General features: G+C 36.2%; 1 protein-coding gene across 4 annotated transcripts in view; it reads right to left on the bottom strand.

Annotated features, from left to right (window-relative positions):
• Positions 1–17,996, bottom strand: part of ARID1B (AT-rich interaction domain 1B) — a 405,100-nt gene that overhangs the window by 245,490 nt on the left and 141,614 nt on the right. For all 4 annotated transcript variants that reach the window (XM_063096175.1, XM_063096176.1, XM_063096177.1 and 1 more), the window contains exon 4: positions 10,757–10,867. In XM_063096175.1, coding sequence (XP_062952245.1) covers positions 10,757–10,867 — 111 coding nt within the window. The remainder of the gene's footprint in view (positions 1–10,756; positions 10,868–17,996) is intronic.

Raw genomic sequence — 17,996 nt, 5'->3', positions numbered from 1 at the left:
ACGGCTTGAATTTAAAAAAAACAAAAAAACAAACAAAAAAACCCTTCCCTTCAGAGTTCAGGGTAACCTCTCTGAGGCCCCATTTCCTCTGCTGGGATTCAAATGTATCACAAAAACTCATGGTACTAAATTCTACAAAAAAGAAAAGAACATCTTTCAAAAATAGCATGTTAAAAAAACCAGTTCCCTGCCATTACTACCGTGTACTCACATACCCTACACCCTTAAAAAAGAAAAAATAAAACAAAAAAAACACTTTGTAAAGTCATTAAATTTGTATACTACGCTCACATACATACATACAAAAAAATTACAGAAGGAAAAAATATGAGATAAATTAAACTAAAAAATGTTCCTCCAAAATGAATTGGTGTAAGAACATAGTCTAAATCATTCAAAAGTATACCACAAAGCAATATAAAGTAGCCTGTCTCTACCCAAGTAAAGGACCATAGTTGGATATAAACTTACTGTATGTACTAACCTCAAAGCAAAGAAAATGAGACTAGCCATGAACCCCAAATGAACTATATACAGTTTCATTTATCTCTTGAGACTGTGCTCTTGTCTTACCCCAAGTTAGAGTGAGGAACACACTGGTATGATCTGTTGAGTTGGTTTACACAAACTCTGCTACAATATTTTTCAAATCATCCCCAAGAATTTAATTAAAATGTAAAGTTATAGCCAATGCTATCATTCTTCCAACATCAATTCTTATGTATGACAATGTTTTACCTCATATAAAGAACTAGATAAAAAAAAAAGGCTTTAGTAGCAAGGATGAATTGCTTCCTTTTAGATGTTTTATAATTCAAGAAAAGTTATTTAGGACTTGCTTTTAATCTCATATTTTATCATATTTTAATCTGAGTATTCTTTTCTCTTCTAAACAAACTCCCATCACTATTCCCCTGTGTTTGTCACCAACATACCCCAGTCACTCAGATTAAAACCTTAAAAGCATCCCACTGCACTCTCGCTGCCACCATGTTTCTACAGTCTGATTCACCTTCATGGGTGACCGAATGCTCTCAAGTTGCCTCCCCGCCTCCGGTGGTCATACAACGTTTTGAAAAGGAAGGCTTTGATAAGTAAAAGGCATGTTACAATTCACTTCCCTTGAAAACCTAAAAGCCCCAGGCCTTCAAAACAAAGAAGGGGATGGGATCTGGCTTTGAGCAGGCGAAACAGACGTCAGGCAGCCCTGTCTTCAAAGTTCGTGCGCCCACAGCCAGGGTGCCGCCTAGACCCTCACGCCAGGCGTGTTTCTTCTTCCTTCACTAGTAGTTTCCAGTGTTCATTAACTGAAATTTTTCTTTATAAACAAGGCTTTTAAAAATAGTGTCCATACCAGCCAGCTGCCAAAAAAAAAAATTGTCCATTAAATGAGGTGTTATATTATTATTCTGAAGCCAAACTTTCTCCAGACACAGGATAATTACAAACGACTGGCCACACATCTTCCCGGTCATCAGGTGTTCACTGACTCACCGCAGTCCTCAGCCACCCACGCCCATGGGAAAAACAAAGACCAAGGAAGAGCCCGACACTCATCAGCACATCCCGAAACACGAGCAAGAGCTCCGGGCACGAGCTTGGGATGCGGTGGCGGTCTCCGGGCCTGCTTTCCACGGGGACGTCCACCTATGGGTACCCGCAGCTTATGCCACTGCCTCCACACACACAGTCCTGTGCTCTGACGGAAGAGAACACACCACTCTATCCAAACCAAAATCAAGACCAGTGAGCTCCAGAGACAAAAAAAAAAAAAAAAAGGCAAAACACAAACGCCACTCAAAACACAGAAATGCAGAGGAGACTATCCAGGAAACTGGCTTGGGTTCCATTAAAGACAAATGGTGGTTTCCCCGTCCCTGGGTTGCTATTATTTCCATTCATGGTAAATCTCAGTTCAAAAAGCAGAATGTTTACCCAGTTTCTTTATATAGTACAACAAATGTAAACCTGGAGTGTTAGAAGTAAATGGAGACCTCAGGGGCAGACCCTCAGGGCTTCCTCCCACGAGCATGAAATTAAAAAGAACTGTTTGCAAGATAATTTTGGTTCAGAAAACTGTCTCTACTGGGTTCCCTTTGGCCCAGTGGGAAAAGGCATTATTAGCCTTTGCATTACAAGATAAGACCTGTGTCCTGCAGATTCTCCTTGGCTTGTTGGTTTGTTTTTCTACCTCCCACTCCAGCAGGCAATCATGAAGACACCTGGCTTATGTACTTACTTTTCCCATAAATTTTTCTCCTTTTCCCTAGACTTCCCTGTACTCAAGCACATCAAGACTCCCAAACTGATCACATAAGGGAGGGAGAGGGGGGCTTCTGGAATCTCTGAGATGTTAGGAATAGAGAGAGCTGACAGGAAGGTCCGGGTCTCTCCCATGACCTGCATAGTAAGATTATCTACTGTATTAGGCAACCCAAAATCCCTAAATAAGTTTGAGTTCCCTGCTACAAAAGAAAATGGCACCCAAGAACAGGGGTGAAGCCACCAAGAGGCTACTTGAGCCATCTCTAAAGATGCGAAGGTACCATACTTTTCTCATTCATTTGGCTTTTTCCCAAAAGCAGAGAAAACAGTTCAGTTCATAAGTGCTTTTTCTTATATACTAACATAAGATGGCTTTTCATGTAAAATTGAAGAGCTGGAAGGCGCTCTGAGGTTCCTAAATCTAACTTACCCATTTTTCAGAGAAGGAATCGGAGGGCCTGACTTACTCAAGACCAGAACCTTAGCTGAGACCTAGGCCTGTTTGCCATTCAGCATCATAAAAAACAGTAACGTCTTTGTTCCTCCCATACGAGTCATTATAAACTATTCATTTTCATTTTTGTGAAGAGAGAGAAAAAGCAAGTGATATAAAATACTTTCAATTAATAATTTTTACAATGATCTGATAGTAAATAGCATTGTTTCAAATATTTATATTCAGTCTAATAATCAGGTACTACCTAAATTGAGAACTCTAGAAAATTAGCTATCAATAAGTGAAAGCTGCAAATTATGTATTTAATTTTTGAATATTTTCATATGTATTGAATATGTACCATATGTACAAATGCATGCACAGACTCCACTACAAATGAATACTGCTCTGAGCACTTAAAAAAAAATTCAAGTGATACCCCAATAATGAAATAAAGTGAAAAGATGTACACACCACAATCTAAAATTGGGTAAAATTTAGGTCCTGTGGCAAGAGACAACAATAGTACCTGGAAGCTTTTTTTTTTTTTTTTTTTAATAGAATGCATTATGAAGAAAAGTACTTGAGAAAGCTTAGTTACTTTTTTGTGGCTTAAAGCTTTTTCCTCCTCTTTTATTCCAGGCTTAAACAAAGTTCAGTGGGGCATCAAACTGCCTGTTTTAAATTACAGTCTGTATTTTAAAATAGAATGCATGCACGGCATGTTCCTGAAGTAGGGGATGGGAGTGTTATTCACGGAAAATTGAAGGCTTGTTGAGTCAATAATCTTCTTTCACACAGTAACAATTTTCAGCTAAAATTTCTTGACCCAAACAAAGGAAAACAAGACCATTCAGTTATTTTACAACAATTTAGAGAAAGCAAAAGAAAAAGATGAGAAAGAGAGAGACACCTCTAAAATTCTACATTGTGAGAGAAGAATAGACAATTTTGGCTCAGGTAGAACCTTCTCTACATGTATTTATTTCCTCTCCTAAACTGACAGTTAATATTAAAAATAGTTACTTCCAGCACCAAAGAAACATAAAAGCATATAACCAGTCCACAAATGCTACTATGAGCTCCTGCTGGTTATATATCCCTTGTTATATAAAACAGATGTATGCTTTCAGAGTTACCTGCAAAGTGAAAATCTGTAAATTAAAAGCTATTTCCCACCTAACTTGGGTAATAAGAAGTAGCAAACACTCAACGCCTCACTGGCCCATGCAGCGCGATCTGGAGGAACAGGCTGGCCACGGGGGTAGCTGTGACCAGAAGACTCTGCAGAACAGAGGCAGGAGCTTTCCAGCCCAACACACCAGGCACCTCTGCGTGTGCAAACCAAAGCAGCAGTTTATGACCAGAAAAGGTACCTGGGAACATCACAGTCGTTTTTTGCTTTCTAGCATAAAAAATTTAAATGAGCATTTTAAGGAGCTCCACTCCTGACAAACTCTCCTGTCCCTCACCTCCACCGCTGCCTGGAGCTCTGAAGACCTACTGAAGGCCCAGTGTTCCTGCTGTCCCTGCCAGCGGGTCAGGCTCCTGGGTCCCAGACAGGCTTCTGTGCCACTTCGCATGGGCCTAGGACTTTCCTGCAGCCAGGCAGCGTGCCAGACAAGAGCCTCAAGTTGGGTCAAAGCCTATCCATCCTCCGTTTGCTACAGCAAAATCTGAATGCTGACTTTTCTATTAGTCAAGAATATCTGCATTTATCATCTTTTACTTAATGAGCCTCATTTATCAACTACAGATCATCGTTATCCTTCTATTATCAAAACCAATATCCTGCAAATCAGTTATGTTTCAGCCTTTCTTAATCTCCAATTTTGTCGTGTCTATTTTTTTAATATTACTACTTCATACTCCTTTATTAATTTTTAAAGAACTAATTGACAGTCCTATAAAATGGGTTGAAATTCATTTCCCTCTATATTTTAAATGGAAGTCTTCAGAATATTATGTGAAAAAGTTTGTAGGGGGCATGCTTAGTTAAAATAAAACACATTTTTAAACACATTGCTACTAAGCAAATATCTCAGCCATGATGAATTTAGAATTACCCCTTTATCTTAACAGGACTGATGATGTCAATCTAGAAACACTTTGCATGCAAAAATTAGAGTTGTTTAAAAGCAAATTGTAATTCTTTTTAATTATTAATTTATTCTAATTTTTCATTATATTAGTCTTTTTTTCCAAACTTTTGAGGTTTTACTGAATTTCATTTACAGAATAAATATTTAAGTGGAAGATTATTTTGAAAGGAGACACTTCCTACTTCCTACCTCTTCCAAGGTCAAGTATTATCCTCTAATTTCAAAATGACTACCAATGTGATGAAAACACCATCGGGAATAAAATTAATAACTTTAATTATTAATTAAAGTAACAACTACATTAGTATAATATATTAATAATGATAACAATAAAAAGAACATCACATCTTAAAGAAATAATCCATGCCAGAAAATAAACATCTATCAGAGTCACAATCACTTTTTCTAAATTAAGACTTTCATGATCTTCTCAACCTTAGTCCAAAAAGAACTGACATCTCCATACAGAATGCACCAGTGATTAAAATTACATTCGAGAATATGATAAATCCTAAGTAAGAAAATGAAGTGTTGCGTGTTCCCTTTAAAAATTTCCCCAAGACATCAAAATGTGTCTGCACCTTCAGTTTTGAAACTGCGGGAGATTAAGTATACGTGCAGATGCTCCAGCATCAAAACGCCATCCTTCAGAGCATCCCCTCCTCCTCCCTGGCACAGGAGGCTTCCATGCTATAAAATATTTCCTCTAAGACTCCCAACCTCAACATATTCTAATAACATTCTGAGAACACTGATAATAAACAGCTTAGGTCTTCAGCTCCACACAGGTGTTGACCATGCTTAAACACCGAGATAAGTGTGCTGGCAGATTCGATTTCTCTTTCATTAACTTGTGATTTTTTAAATGTTCAGAATGATTTGAGAAGGATCACACAGTGGAAGACAGCTTAACTTTAATGACAACCATTTAAATCAAGTTCAAGTTAGGAATAAAAATGGTTTGAAAGTTTATTTGGCAGCCATATTATCTGATTCTTACCTGTTAATTTTAACTTCCGCAAAGACCTGCCAACTAACAGGTTAAGATAGCATTAATAATTTATATTTCTAGTTGGGTTGGGTTGAGAACTTGGTAAAAAGCAGAACCCAATTATAAAGCTGCTTCACCTACCTATCCCCAAGAGTTTCTCCTGTTCACAGGATCTTTGTTATGAAATCTAAACCCTTAAAACATCCCTATTAACATATCAGTATTCATATATGCTGCCAAAAGTACATGACCTTTGACCTCTGAACAACATAAGTGTCATTAAAGAGGTAAAAAAACAACACCAAAAATACAGTGGTCATCTTTCAATAAGGGTAAAACAACTGTATGCTCTGTTGCTAATACCTAACCCCCAGAAGGATATTCTTGGTAATGACAGTTTTCCAACCACTCTCTTTTAGGTTTAGTTTTCCAACCACTCTCTTTTAGGTTTCTTTCCAATATCCTGTTTAACACTCTCTGTTTCAAAGAACAACCAGAATTTACTACCACCTTCATTTCACAAAGGGCCCCCAAACAGATGTTTTATCTAAAGCCCAGTATTCCCTTCTAATTGCAAACTCAACAATAGTGCCATAAGCACTATTCCGCACTAAATTTAGGGTTTTTTAGTTAACTCAGGAAGATCAAACTCTTTTCATGTCGGCCTCTTTAGATATTTCCTACTTACGGAAGAAAGGGTCAGAAAGAGGTATTTAACGACCTGATGGGCCTTCCAGAATAGCCAACATATTTACTCCTTTAAAATATTACAGACATGTTTTACAAAGTCATAACAAAGCAGCCTTTTCTCAAATGCTGATAGAATATGACTGCCAAGTTGCATTCTGTATCTTAAGGTAAACAGAATAATAATGGACCTCCTATCTGAAATACAAAACTAGTAGCATGCCTCTCTGTAGGATAAAACAAAGTACTTATTTCTAAACTGAGGAATATTAACAACTCTTCAGATCCCTGGAGGTAAAAGTGCTATTTTGCTAAATGCAGAAGAAAATACAACCCTCTTTTCTATTTACTTCCTTTTATACATGTTTATAAATATTTTATTGATAACATAATTGTAATATAATTATTAAAATTATGATTACTCTCAATTAGTTTTTTACAAGTAAAAAATATATGTTACTAAGAATATGTTCATGCTATTTTTACCTATTAATTGTCCAAAGTCTATTTATCCAAAGTCTATTTCTTTTCTTGAAGCTTACCAAGGTAAAACTCAAATGCCATTTGATAAAACAAAATGGTTTTAAGAATAACATCACCCTGCCAATATAGATATCTGACTCATTTAATCATTTAGTATTATTAGCATATGGAAAACACAGGCTCTCCTGATGTCAATTCAATACCCATAAAAAAAGATTCCTTAGCAAATAAAAGAAAATTCTGAAACTATGGGAAGAATTTACTTAAAAATAAGTTTTTATATTAATTCTTTTGGGAAAATACTTATTGAATCAAACATAATAAATACTATGAAAAGATCCTAGTCTAATAGGGGAGTCAAGACAGTTATAAAAATAACTGTAATAAAAAAGAAGGAATAGTAAATGCCACAAAAGATGAAAATTTAACAAAACACTCAAATCATATTTTCGGGGTTATCTTAGAATGTAAATTGAGATGCACTCAATGTCTATAAAATAAAGAAGTAATGGCATCTTTTAGACCATCCACTATGTCTTTTTCTTAAATGCTCGCTTCATTTCATACCAATATTAGAGGTAGAGAAAACTATAGAATGTGCTCAAATTTTAAGTGATAATATTCTAATAAGAGAGAGATTTTCAAGCTAATTTTTATATTACATACTATATGATTAAATTTATCAATATGGTAAGACCTGAGGATATATTAAGCTAATCTACCTCAACAGGAAAAAAGCTGTATGATTAAGAGGTATAGAAATAAGTGGACAATATTAAGGGAGATTTTTTCTGAGCTTAGGTCTGAGTCTGTTAAGCAAAATGTAAATATTACTGGTCATGGCCCCAAATATTAATTTATCGGTTATTTGCTTTCTGCGGACAATTTGAAGATCTATCTAAGTTAACTACTGAAGATCACCAGGAACTTAACAACATACAAATAAAGACAAACACAGGTTCAAACAGTGGTGAGAGAACAACTTACAGAGGGATTAAATTATAGATCTAGCTTAAGGATTTTGGAAATGTCTTGATTCCTTGTAATAGAAAGTTGTTAACTATGTGTGTAACAAACATGCTAAAGAAAAATATGACACAAGCAGAAAATATCACACATGCAGAAAAATATTACAAAATCTATCTCAATTGAAGAAAAAACATTAAGAAAAACTACTTGAGAAGCATTATAATCTTATGTATAATGGACAGAGTTAACAATAATATATTAGAATTACTATACTACATTTTTAAAAAGGTACAGATAAGACTCACAACATACTTAGTTTCAAATTACAAAACTAGAGATTACAAATATCATAGATTGTCTTTAAGTAAAAAGACAAAATTTATATCACTGATACTTGAAAGTAAAATTACAGCATGAGTTACACATCTACAAAGGATCCAATAGCAAATTCAGATGTGATAACAAACATAGCTTAACAGTCCTATAGTATCAATTTAGCCGAATTAGAGGACTAAAATATTTAATAAAAGTAACACTGTAAAAATACATGATATCAGAGCCATAACAGAATACCAACAAATTGTTCCCTGAAATCATAACAACTTTAATTGTGTACAATAACTTCTGCTTTCATCTACATAAATAAAAATATATCTGTAATCCCCTTATAGAAAGTTTTTAGACATGCAAGTCCCCAGTGAAAGAAAAGTGGTGCACTAAACTTCATTTAAATGAAGTTGATTTTCAACCTAACAGATTGGGGGTTTTATGTGTACCAGCTGATCTATGATTGTTCTCCACTACTCATGAACTGATACTTTCATATACTTACCATAAAACCCAGAAACTTCGCTCCCTAAAAAAAGATTATTTAAATGTGCTTAAAGTGTCATTGAGTTAATTAGCATCCTACTTATCTAAGAGTTACAAAAACAGAAAGAAAATACCCATTAGGTTATTTCTTTTTTAACTGCTTCATAAGAAAATTTCTATCATGAACAACCTTAAATATTCTTGGGAAGTAGGCAAGGTAAAGATTAAGGAAGACAGTTAAGCCATTATATATATGTGAAGGGTATAAATAGAACAATTTAGAAAAAATTTAAACTACTGATAAATATATTTGTTCACTCCCTAAAATACTTTCATCCCTTTTTGAGTAATCAGCTTAAAAAGCACCCATCCCAGAGCAGAGCTCTTTGGTTAGTTTTCTAGGATTCTAACACTTCATTCCGTCCCTAATCACACCGTAGAGTTAGCTGAATACCGACCTCCCATTCCAGTGCAGAGCCGTGACAAGGAGCACAATGATGCCGTTGTTTTCAAGGGGATATAAAGAAAGCGATACGCTGCAAACTCTTCCCATAACTATGCAGAAAACTGGTATAACTTATCGCCAATCCAACCTGTGTCACGGTACAACTCACCAGCCAATGACACACCTACGGACTCAGGTTTCTTCAAAAACGCTAAAAACTGATAGGAAAAAAGTAGAACTCGCCATCTACCTGCTTCCCGTGATTCAATTTAAGTTTCATAAAACCACAAACCGATTTCTGAACACTCAAAAAATGTTGCATTTATCAATATCGTGCATGTGTGTTGCACACACACTATATGCTCAACCAAGTTGTAAATTATCTGTTAAAAAAAAGCTTACAGCATAAAACAGAATCCATTACCTTTTTCATTCTTTCGAAAACCAAATAACTAGACAATAAACACTACTCCAATACAACTAAGAAAAAGACCATAATAAGATTTCATCACCTCCCACTATAGAAATAAAACTGTAAAATTAGGGTTTCAAAACATGTATGTCACATTCAAAGGTAATGCACATCCTGTAGCATCACTTACCTTCTCCACTAAAGCTACATATAAATTTAACAGGTATGGTGCACATGCCAAGTGTCATGTATAACATTCATTACAGATGTCTGTTCTCAAATGTTTACAGGTAATATAATAAATCTTATTTAATGCAAACATAGTTGAAATTTAAATTAAAATCATGGCTATCCTGATCTCCCATTTTAAACAGACCCTCTTAATTGAGATTAAGAAATAAAAATAATTCTTCAAATCAAAATATTTTAATGAGAAAAGGTAAAACTATTCATGTGTACAGATTTATTCTTTTAGTTAATAAGGAAAACTTCATTTAAATTAGGTTCCTTATTTAAAAAAAAGCAAATTAAGCAAACTACAAGTGAACTATTTATGGGCATCAACAATATGATACCCTATACTACAGCCACTACTCTTATCAACATATACCCCAATCACCATATACTAGTTGCTATTGGAAAGACTTCACAAGCTGCTTTGTCAAGTTTTAAACTAAAATACTTTCTTTTCGTGATTTCTCATTACATAACTATAAAGTCTCAGAAGAAATTAAAATAAATTTCAGAAGTTTTATCTCATCATTATATCTATCCTTTGCAAAGTGGGAATTTCGGCTAAGTTTTAATTCTTGTACAGACACCTCTGTTCTGTATCACTACCAAAACTACAAGGTAAAGAAAGCTCAAGTACACCACAGCAATAATCGCCTGCACACACAACCAACCCACCAAATAAAACCCTCTAGTTGATATCTGGATTCTGCAACAGAGATATCTACAAATGATACAGACTTATCCAGGACTGCAGAGCTGCTAAGAATTACACCCTAAAAGAGTTAATAAATCACAAAATATATTTGAGATCTAGAAACTTCTCTCCCATATCATAATATAAAGTAGAATGAACAAAACAGCTCATTTAAAAAAATCTTTTAACTCATTACATTTCCAAATCAGCACATGAATGTCTTACTGGTAAACTTGATGGTCTTTCTTGTTGGATTAAGTTCATGTCTTCATGGTTAGGTTTTCCGGGGGCCAGAGGAGGTTGAGACCTAGTTCCATAGCCTTCCTGAGACATGTCCTAAACAAACACAAAGCACTTCATAAACACCTCAAGGAGTTATAAGTTTCCTTGGTAACCAAAATGAAGCAAAGGCTTATCACAAACTATCACTAATGTTATATTTTAGCAGACATATAAATATGCTATCACTATGATTTCTTTATCACATTATCAAAAGCATTATCAAAAAACAAAAAAGCAGTTAATCATTAATAGCAGAAATATATATATGTGTATATAAAATTAACAACTAAATTTATTATGAGACCACATAAACTAAGCATCGTATTTGAGTTTTGCAGGAAGATGACTAGTTAGTAAAAAATGGGGAGGGAGGTTAGCCATAGCCAAACAGTCTTTTAACCCAAAGCAAACCAAAAGTTCATTTTATTGCTTGATTCTGATTTTGATTGTATTGTTTAAATTCTAAGTTTGACCAAACTGCTTTTTATATTTCCTCAAAAAATTCAAATAATTAATAAAACTTTCTTATCAATGGAAACTTAATATGTCTTTTCAATTAGTCACAAAACAGTATAAGTTGTTATTAAGCTCATAGTTTCCTGGGGTTTCTATAAACCAATAAATACTCACATACATAACTCCATATGTTCATGTGGCACAGTTTTCAGAGAAACACAATAAAGAATAAAACAACAGTGGGGAACAAAACACACCTAAAATACCTGCTGAGGGACAAGAAACTTATCATTAACTTGGCCTTTCTGGTATCTTGTTGAACTCTTTTCCACGAGGTATTCTGCATGGTTTCAGCACTGTGTTGAAATAAAATTATACAAGGATACTTCCAAAGGTTCATGGAAAGATTAGTAATTCTATTTTTCCACAAACTTTTTGAAGTAACTTTGTATGGTCCAAATATCACACCACACCACACTTACCATTTACCAGATCTCTAGTTATTTAACTATGTATGCTCAGTTACTAAACATGCTACCATCATTTTACACCTGAAGTGGAATAGCAGGACAGAATGTTAAATACTTATTACAGCATGTCTCAATTGGCACTGGAAGTTGAAGAACCAGTTTCTAATTAGAGAGAAAAAAAAAAAAAGAATGGAAAATATTGCTTTAAAATAAAATTCTCTCCCTTCCCTTGTCAGTTCAAATAAGTGTTGGCATTAAAGAAACATCATATATAGGTTCTACATCTCCTGTTAAAATATATTACTTCAAAAATTAATGTTTATTAGTTGAAACCCTATAAAAAGCTGCTGCTGCCCCACCCCTTTCTCACACAGTATACGCTTAAAATTACAAGGCTTCTTATGCCAAGAAACTGTGGGCCAATAGCTGGTACTACAAAGTACACAGGCTGTTCAGACTAGATGTAACTAGCCGAGTGTTGGTGCGACCTGCCTTTAAATGGGCTCTGAAAAAAGGAGCATGCCAAGAACGCAGCACATTCACATGCAGCACTTCTTCCCTTAGATAAATCTCCACCAAAAAAACACAAAACCAATTAGATATTTAACCTCTAATGGAAATGTATAATATACTTTTGTAAGAGAATTCAATCCCAGTTGTCCAGGTTTTTATTTGAAAACAATAACATAAGAGTAAGCACATGCAATCCAAGGACACTTGAAAGGTTGGCTCTCCAATCTGAGTGCCAGCAGACAGTAACATTTAGGCTGGTAGGGGACAAAAGCAAAGGCTGAAAGATTATTACCACTCTCACCCCCTCCCATCAACACCACATTTCACAGATGTCCACTTGTCAAACAGACTTCCCGCTGGGTACCATGCAGTTTCCCTCCATAAACAGCAAGGATTTCAAATCAAGGAGGGCACAAGGCCTCCATTCAGGGCCTTCGCCCTGTTACAAGAAAAGCACAAAGGTGCAGGGAGCCTCACAATGGGCAGGCAAGCGGGCAGACCCGTCTCATTCTCAGACACGTGCACGCAACACACAGAGCTCAGGGGCAGTGCCCTGACACCGTTTTAGCAAACTTCAGTTAAAAACAGTAATGGGCTCACACATCCTGTGCTTATTAGCCTTTTACATTTTTTTTTTCTCTTCATAGCTAAGCGAACTGTTTTTTAACAGAGTTGAAAAAGACCATTACAACTCGCGTGGATACACATTTCGATTTAGATATCATTCCCTCTAAAGTAAGCAACACTGAACTAACAGAGTAGAAAAGCCATCAGAAAAACTTATTATGACTACATTTCATTTTTTAAGGCTTTAGAAGTTCAAAATAATTAGATTCTACCAAAATCTCAAATAGTGTTCCTAACACAAGAAGCTTTCAATTACTAAATACGGTTGGAAATAAAAGTGAAATAAAATTTAGTGGGAATCACTGAAAAGGGAACTTGTTCTGCCTCAGTTTATGTTTGAATGTAAGGATGAGTTTGACTGAGAGAGCATAAAGAAAAGTTACCAAGTTTTAACCTATAACAATGAGCATCTATATGTAACTTACAGTGGGACTATAAAGTCTACGTTTGGCTGCTCTAACAAAGACATAAAAGTCACATTCCATAAAAAACTTGAGCTTTTTCACCTTCAAAGCTATATCTATTTTTTTGGCATTTACTTATTTTCACCCCAAGAAGAGTTAAGTATAAATAAGTAATTTAACAGACAATAAGAAGGTAATGTCAGCATCAGAAAAAAGAATACGTTCCGCATCACATTTTATAAATGAATAAGCACAACTTTATATTTTAAAACATTATTGCCATCTTGGTCATTTATAAGTTTAAACTAGTACATGCTAGTGTGTAAACAGACATATAATAATTACCACATTTTATCTGCCATATGTATAAAAAGTCATGACTTTCTAAAAGAATATCATATTGCAATAATACTGCAATGCACAAAAACCCAGCAATGGGAATGTGGTTTTTACTCTTTCAGAATTCTTGGTCAGTATTTTTCTATATCTCTCCCATAAACTTTTAACCATTGAAAAGCTCTAGTCTTAACCTTCTTTATGTTATGAGACAAAGATAAAAGGGAAACTGACTCCAGCAACAAAAGTGTAAAAAGAGTTTGAGGTAGGGATATGTACACATTTGTCTCAGAAAAGTTCACTTAGGTGTTATCTTTTTTTTTTTGTTGTTTTTTCATGACCGGCACTCAGCCAGTGAGTGCACTGGTCAGTCCTATATAGGACCCGAACCCGTGGCGGGAGCGTTGCCGCGCTCCTAGCGCAGCACTCTACCAAGTGCGCCACGGGCTCGGCCCTAGGTGTTATCTTTTAACACCTGTAGTAGACATTTACTGAACACTTACTATGGACTACCTGCTTGGCTTGGTACTATAACATGTAAGCAGCAGCATGACCAGGAGGGAAACACCAGCATCCCACTTCCACTGTAAGAACAGGTAAGATCAAAACTGTCACAAGACTCTAGTGGAAAGGCCAGGAGTATGAATGCTTCTGTTTCCTTTCATCATAAAATGAATGGCAATATGAGACTTTGAAGAAAATGAAGAGTAACTAAAATGTCAAGGACACTTTTAAAAAAATTAAAAAGAGAAAACATTCCCATGGTACAGGTTTGGAAGATAACAAAGAGATAAATAATGAAAAGAAAAATTGCCTCCTTCCCAGGATCCACTCCACAAAGGTTACTATTGCTAACAGACTTTGTTTTTCCACAATTTTTCAGTGTGTTACCAGGCATAAACGTGAATTTAGATACTTTCTCCTTTGTACACAATTGGGGTATATTTTCAGTAAAAAGTACAGTTTTCAGTTACTTAACAATATATTAGAGACACCTGCAACTACATGTCTACTTCATTCTTTTTTGTGGTGTGTGTGTGTGCGTATGTTTTGTTTTGTTTTTTTGGCAGCTGGCTGGTACAGGAATTCAAATCCTTGACCAGGTGATATCAGTACCACCCTCTAACCAAGTGAGCTAACTGGTCAGCCCCTTTATTCTTTTTATTTATGGCTACATAGTATTGCATTATTTGCAGATGTTGTAATTTAACCAGTCGCCCACTGGTGTATAAAAATTTAGGGTGTTTCCAGCCTTCCTCTACTTCACACAGCACTATAATAAATATTCTGGTGCATACACCTTCATGTGAAATATTTCTATACCGTAAATCTCTACAGGTGGAATTTTTGTCAAAGAATTAATACATTTAAAATTTTGATAGATACTGGCAAAAGTCTCTTAACAAATGAAGTGTCAATTTACACTCATAGTCCATCATTTTGGAATCGAACAAAACTTTCTCAAAATGTTTATGTTAACATCACAACATGTCCAACTACTTTATAAAAAATAGTGAAGCCAGAGCAGGGAGGGTAGGTGGATTGGACAGACAGTTACAAAAAAGCAAACAAAGAAAAAAAAAAACTTAAGAGCATGTGGAGTACAAACTAAAGGAAGACGGAGGAACAGACGTGGGGAAGGAGCACCATGGTGCTAGAGCTTGTTGTCCTAACAGTCCAACAAAGAGCTTCAGGTTGGAAACAAAAAGCAACAGGGCCCACCATGGCTTCTGTCTGGAACACGTGATGATTCTTGTGCTATTTAAGAGAAGCTTTTCCAGTCATTACATGAAGTACAGATGTGCTAGGAAGAGAGTGGCGATGGCCACTCACTATTATTATTACTGCAATAACCCAGAATGAGGAGATGAGGATTCGGGGAATCTCATAAAATCCTGTGTTCTCTAGGTCAGAATAACTTCTTGCTCCTTTTCTCTCACTGCTTTGGAAACTCCTATCATCAATTCCAGCTACTAAAGGGAAAATAGAAGTCGGCCTGGCATGTAAGGAGTTTTGGTTGGAGGGGAAAAGGATAGGATCCCCTCCACAGAGAAAATGCCTGTGACCAGAGAGCTGCCATGTCCCATGAAATCGCCCGTGAGCTGAAGAAATTCAGCGTTGTTGATCTCCCCTTCATTTTTTGTTTGTAGATGAATAAATTTAAAACATACTTACCAAAAGGAAAGCAATAAAAATCTATAAAATATGCACCTAAAGAACAGCACACTCGCCTACTTCCCCTGCCATCTCAGGAAAGCCATAATGGAAATATTATTAACAAAGACATTTGCAAGATCTCACTCTTCAGCTATTCTCTCAGGTACAGTTCATCCTAACAACAACCTTATGAGATATTCCTATTATTTACTAGGAAAAGAAACTTAAATAACTTACTCAGCTAGTACATAACCACTACGTTAGAGTATCTCAAAGTGATGGATAAATCCTCATTTCTGCAATAACTGTACATTAGAGACAATTGGAAGCTTCAAGCACTATTACTTAAGAAGGGATTTAATATAATTTTGATCTTTTTAAAGGTACTATCCTAGACATCCATATGTTCTCCTAAATTCCCTTTGTAAAAATTATAATCCTTTCTCTACTCCTACTACTTCACTTAACTTGCCTAAAAAATTATAATTGTAAGCATTTCATATGTGAGACACTTCCAAAACACTCAATTCCAGTACCATGAATAAATGAGAAATGTTAAAATTAAAAATTCCCTTCTACAAATTTGAACGCAAGGCCAGTCTTCCTACTACACTCATCACTATCATCAAATGAAAAACCCACAGGCTGATGGGAAGCGAGATGCAGAGGCCCATCCTGTCTCAGAGTATGTTTTAAAGCCTCAGATCTTTTTCCCCAAGGCTTCCATGTTGACCCCTTACCTAACTCCCCAGATCTCTACTTCAAGTCCCACATCTCTTAACTGCATAAGTAACCTTTGGGAGAGTCCCCTGCACTCATTATGTCAAGAAATGACTCTCCTACCCATTCCCCACAAACCTGCTCCTTCTCCTTCAGGTCCCCACCTTGCCAAAGGCCTCATCATGCAAACGGAACTTCTCAGAGCCACCCCACACATCTTGTTATCTCTTCCGTGATCTATACACATCCGGCACATCAGTGTCCAGTCCATCCCCCCCTCCTGACCTGACTGCCAGCACCTGCAGCTTCCTGCCTACTGTGACGCTAGTGCCGACGTCCTCCAATACAAATGCTTGGAAAATGTCTTCTTGGCACCTACAGAATGAAGCCCAAAGTCCATGGCTGAACACAGAAGAGATCTTCAACACCTTCCAGCTGCCTCTCCAGCTTCACCTCTGCCGTCCAGGGCCCCGTGGGAGTGCACAGCTTCACTTGCTTGGCTGCTCCTCCATGCTCTGCACCTGCAGCTCTCTCAGGCTCACTCACAACTAGATGCCCTTCCTTCTCCTGTCTCTGCAAAGTATCTGGCTGTCCTCAATATCCTGCTAGAAACTATATCCACCACCCTCCAAAACTACCTCAAACCAACTTTAGATGGACTCCTCTTAAGGAACTTATGATGTTGTACTTTGACTTCTCATGTGTATCTCCTAAACTGAGGTACTCAATAAAGAGCCAGGTGAATGGCTGACCAAACAACTCCTAAGAGCTCACAATTAGAATAAGACACAGCAATACAAAATTAAATGTATGAGGACAAACACATAAAACTGAACAAAACTTGGGCTCATGTCCAAAAATACTGATCATGTTAACAGCTATACTGCCTGGTAGCAATGTGCTACAAAACACATTTTGCTGTTTGTTACTGGCAGTTTTAAGGCAAAACGATGACAGCAAAAGAGTACAGTAAAAACATACTGGAAATTAAGAGGGAAGAAAAAAACTACGGAGAGCATCAATAGTGCCATTGAAAAAGGGGGAAATCAATCCTACTTCCTGAAGTGTTTCTCCTATGTTTTCTTTAAGAAGCTTTATTGTTTCAGGGTGTATATTTAATTCTTTAATTCATTTTGAGTTGACTTTAGTGTATGGTGAAAGGTATAGGTTTAGTTTCATTCTCCTGCATATATTGATATCCAGTTTTCCCAGCACCATTTGCTGAAGAGGCAGTCTCTTCCCCAGTGTATAGGCTTGGTGCCTTTGTCAAAGATCAGATGGCTGTAGGTGTGTGGGTTGATTTCTGGATTCTCTATTCTATTCCATTGATCAGTGTGTCTGTTTTTATGCCAGTACCATAATGTTTTGGTTATTATAGCTTTGTAGTATAGTTTAAAGTCAGGTAGTGTTATGCCTTCAGCTTTATTTTTTTTTTGCTCAGCATTGCTTTGGCTATGCATGATCTTTTACTATTCCATATAAATGTCTGGATAGTTCTTT

The sequence above is a fragment of the Cynocephalus volans genome, chromosome 5, assembly GCF_027409185.1.
Source record: "Cynocephalus volans isolate mCynVol1 chromosome 5, mCynVol1.pri, whole genome shotgun sequence".
In the NCBI taxonomy this organism is placed as follows: Eukaryota; Metazoa; Chordata; class Mammalia; order Dermoptera; family Cynocephalidae; genus Cynocephalus; species Cynocephalus volans.
This window is presented reverse-complemented; position numbering and strand designations above follow the sequence as displayed.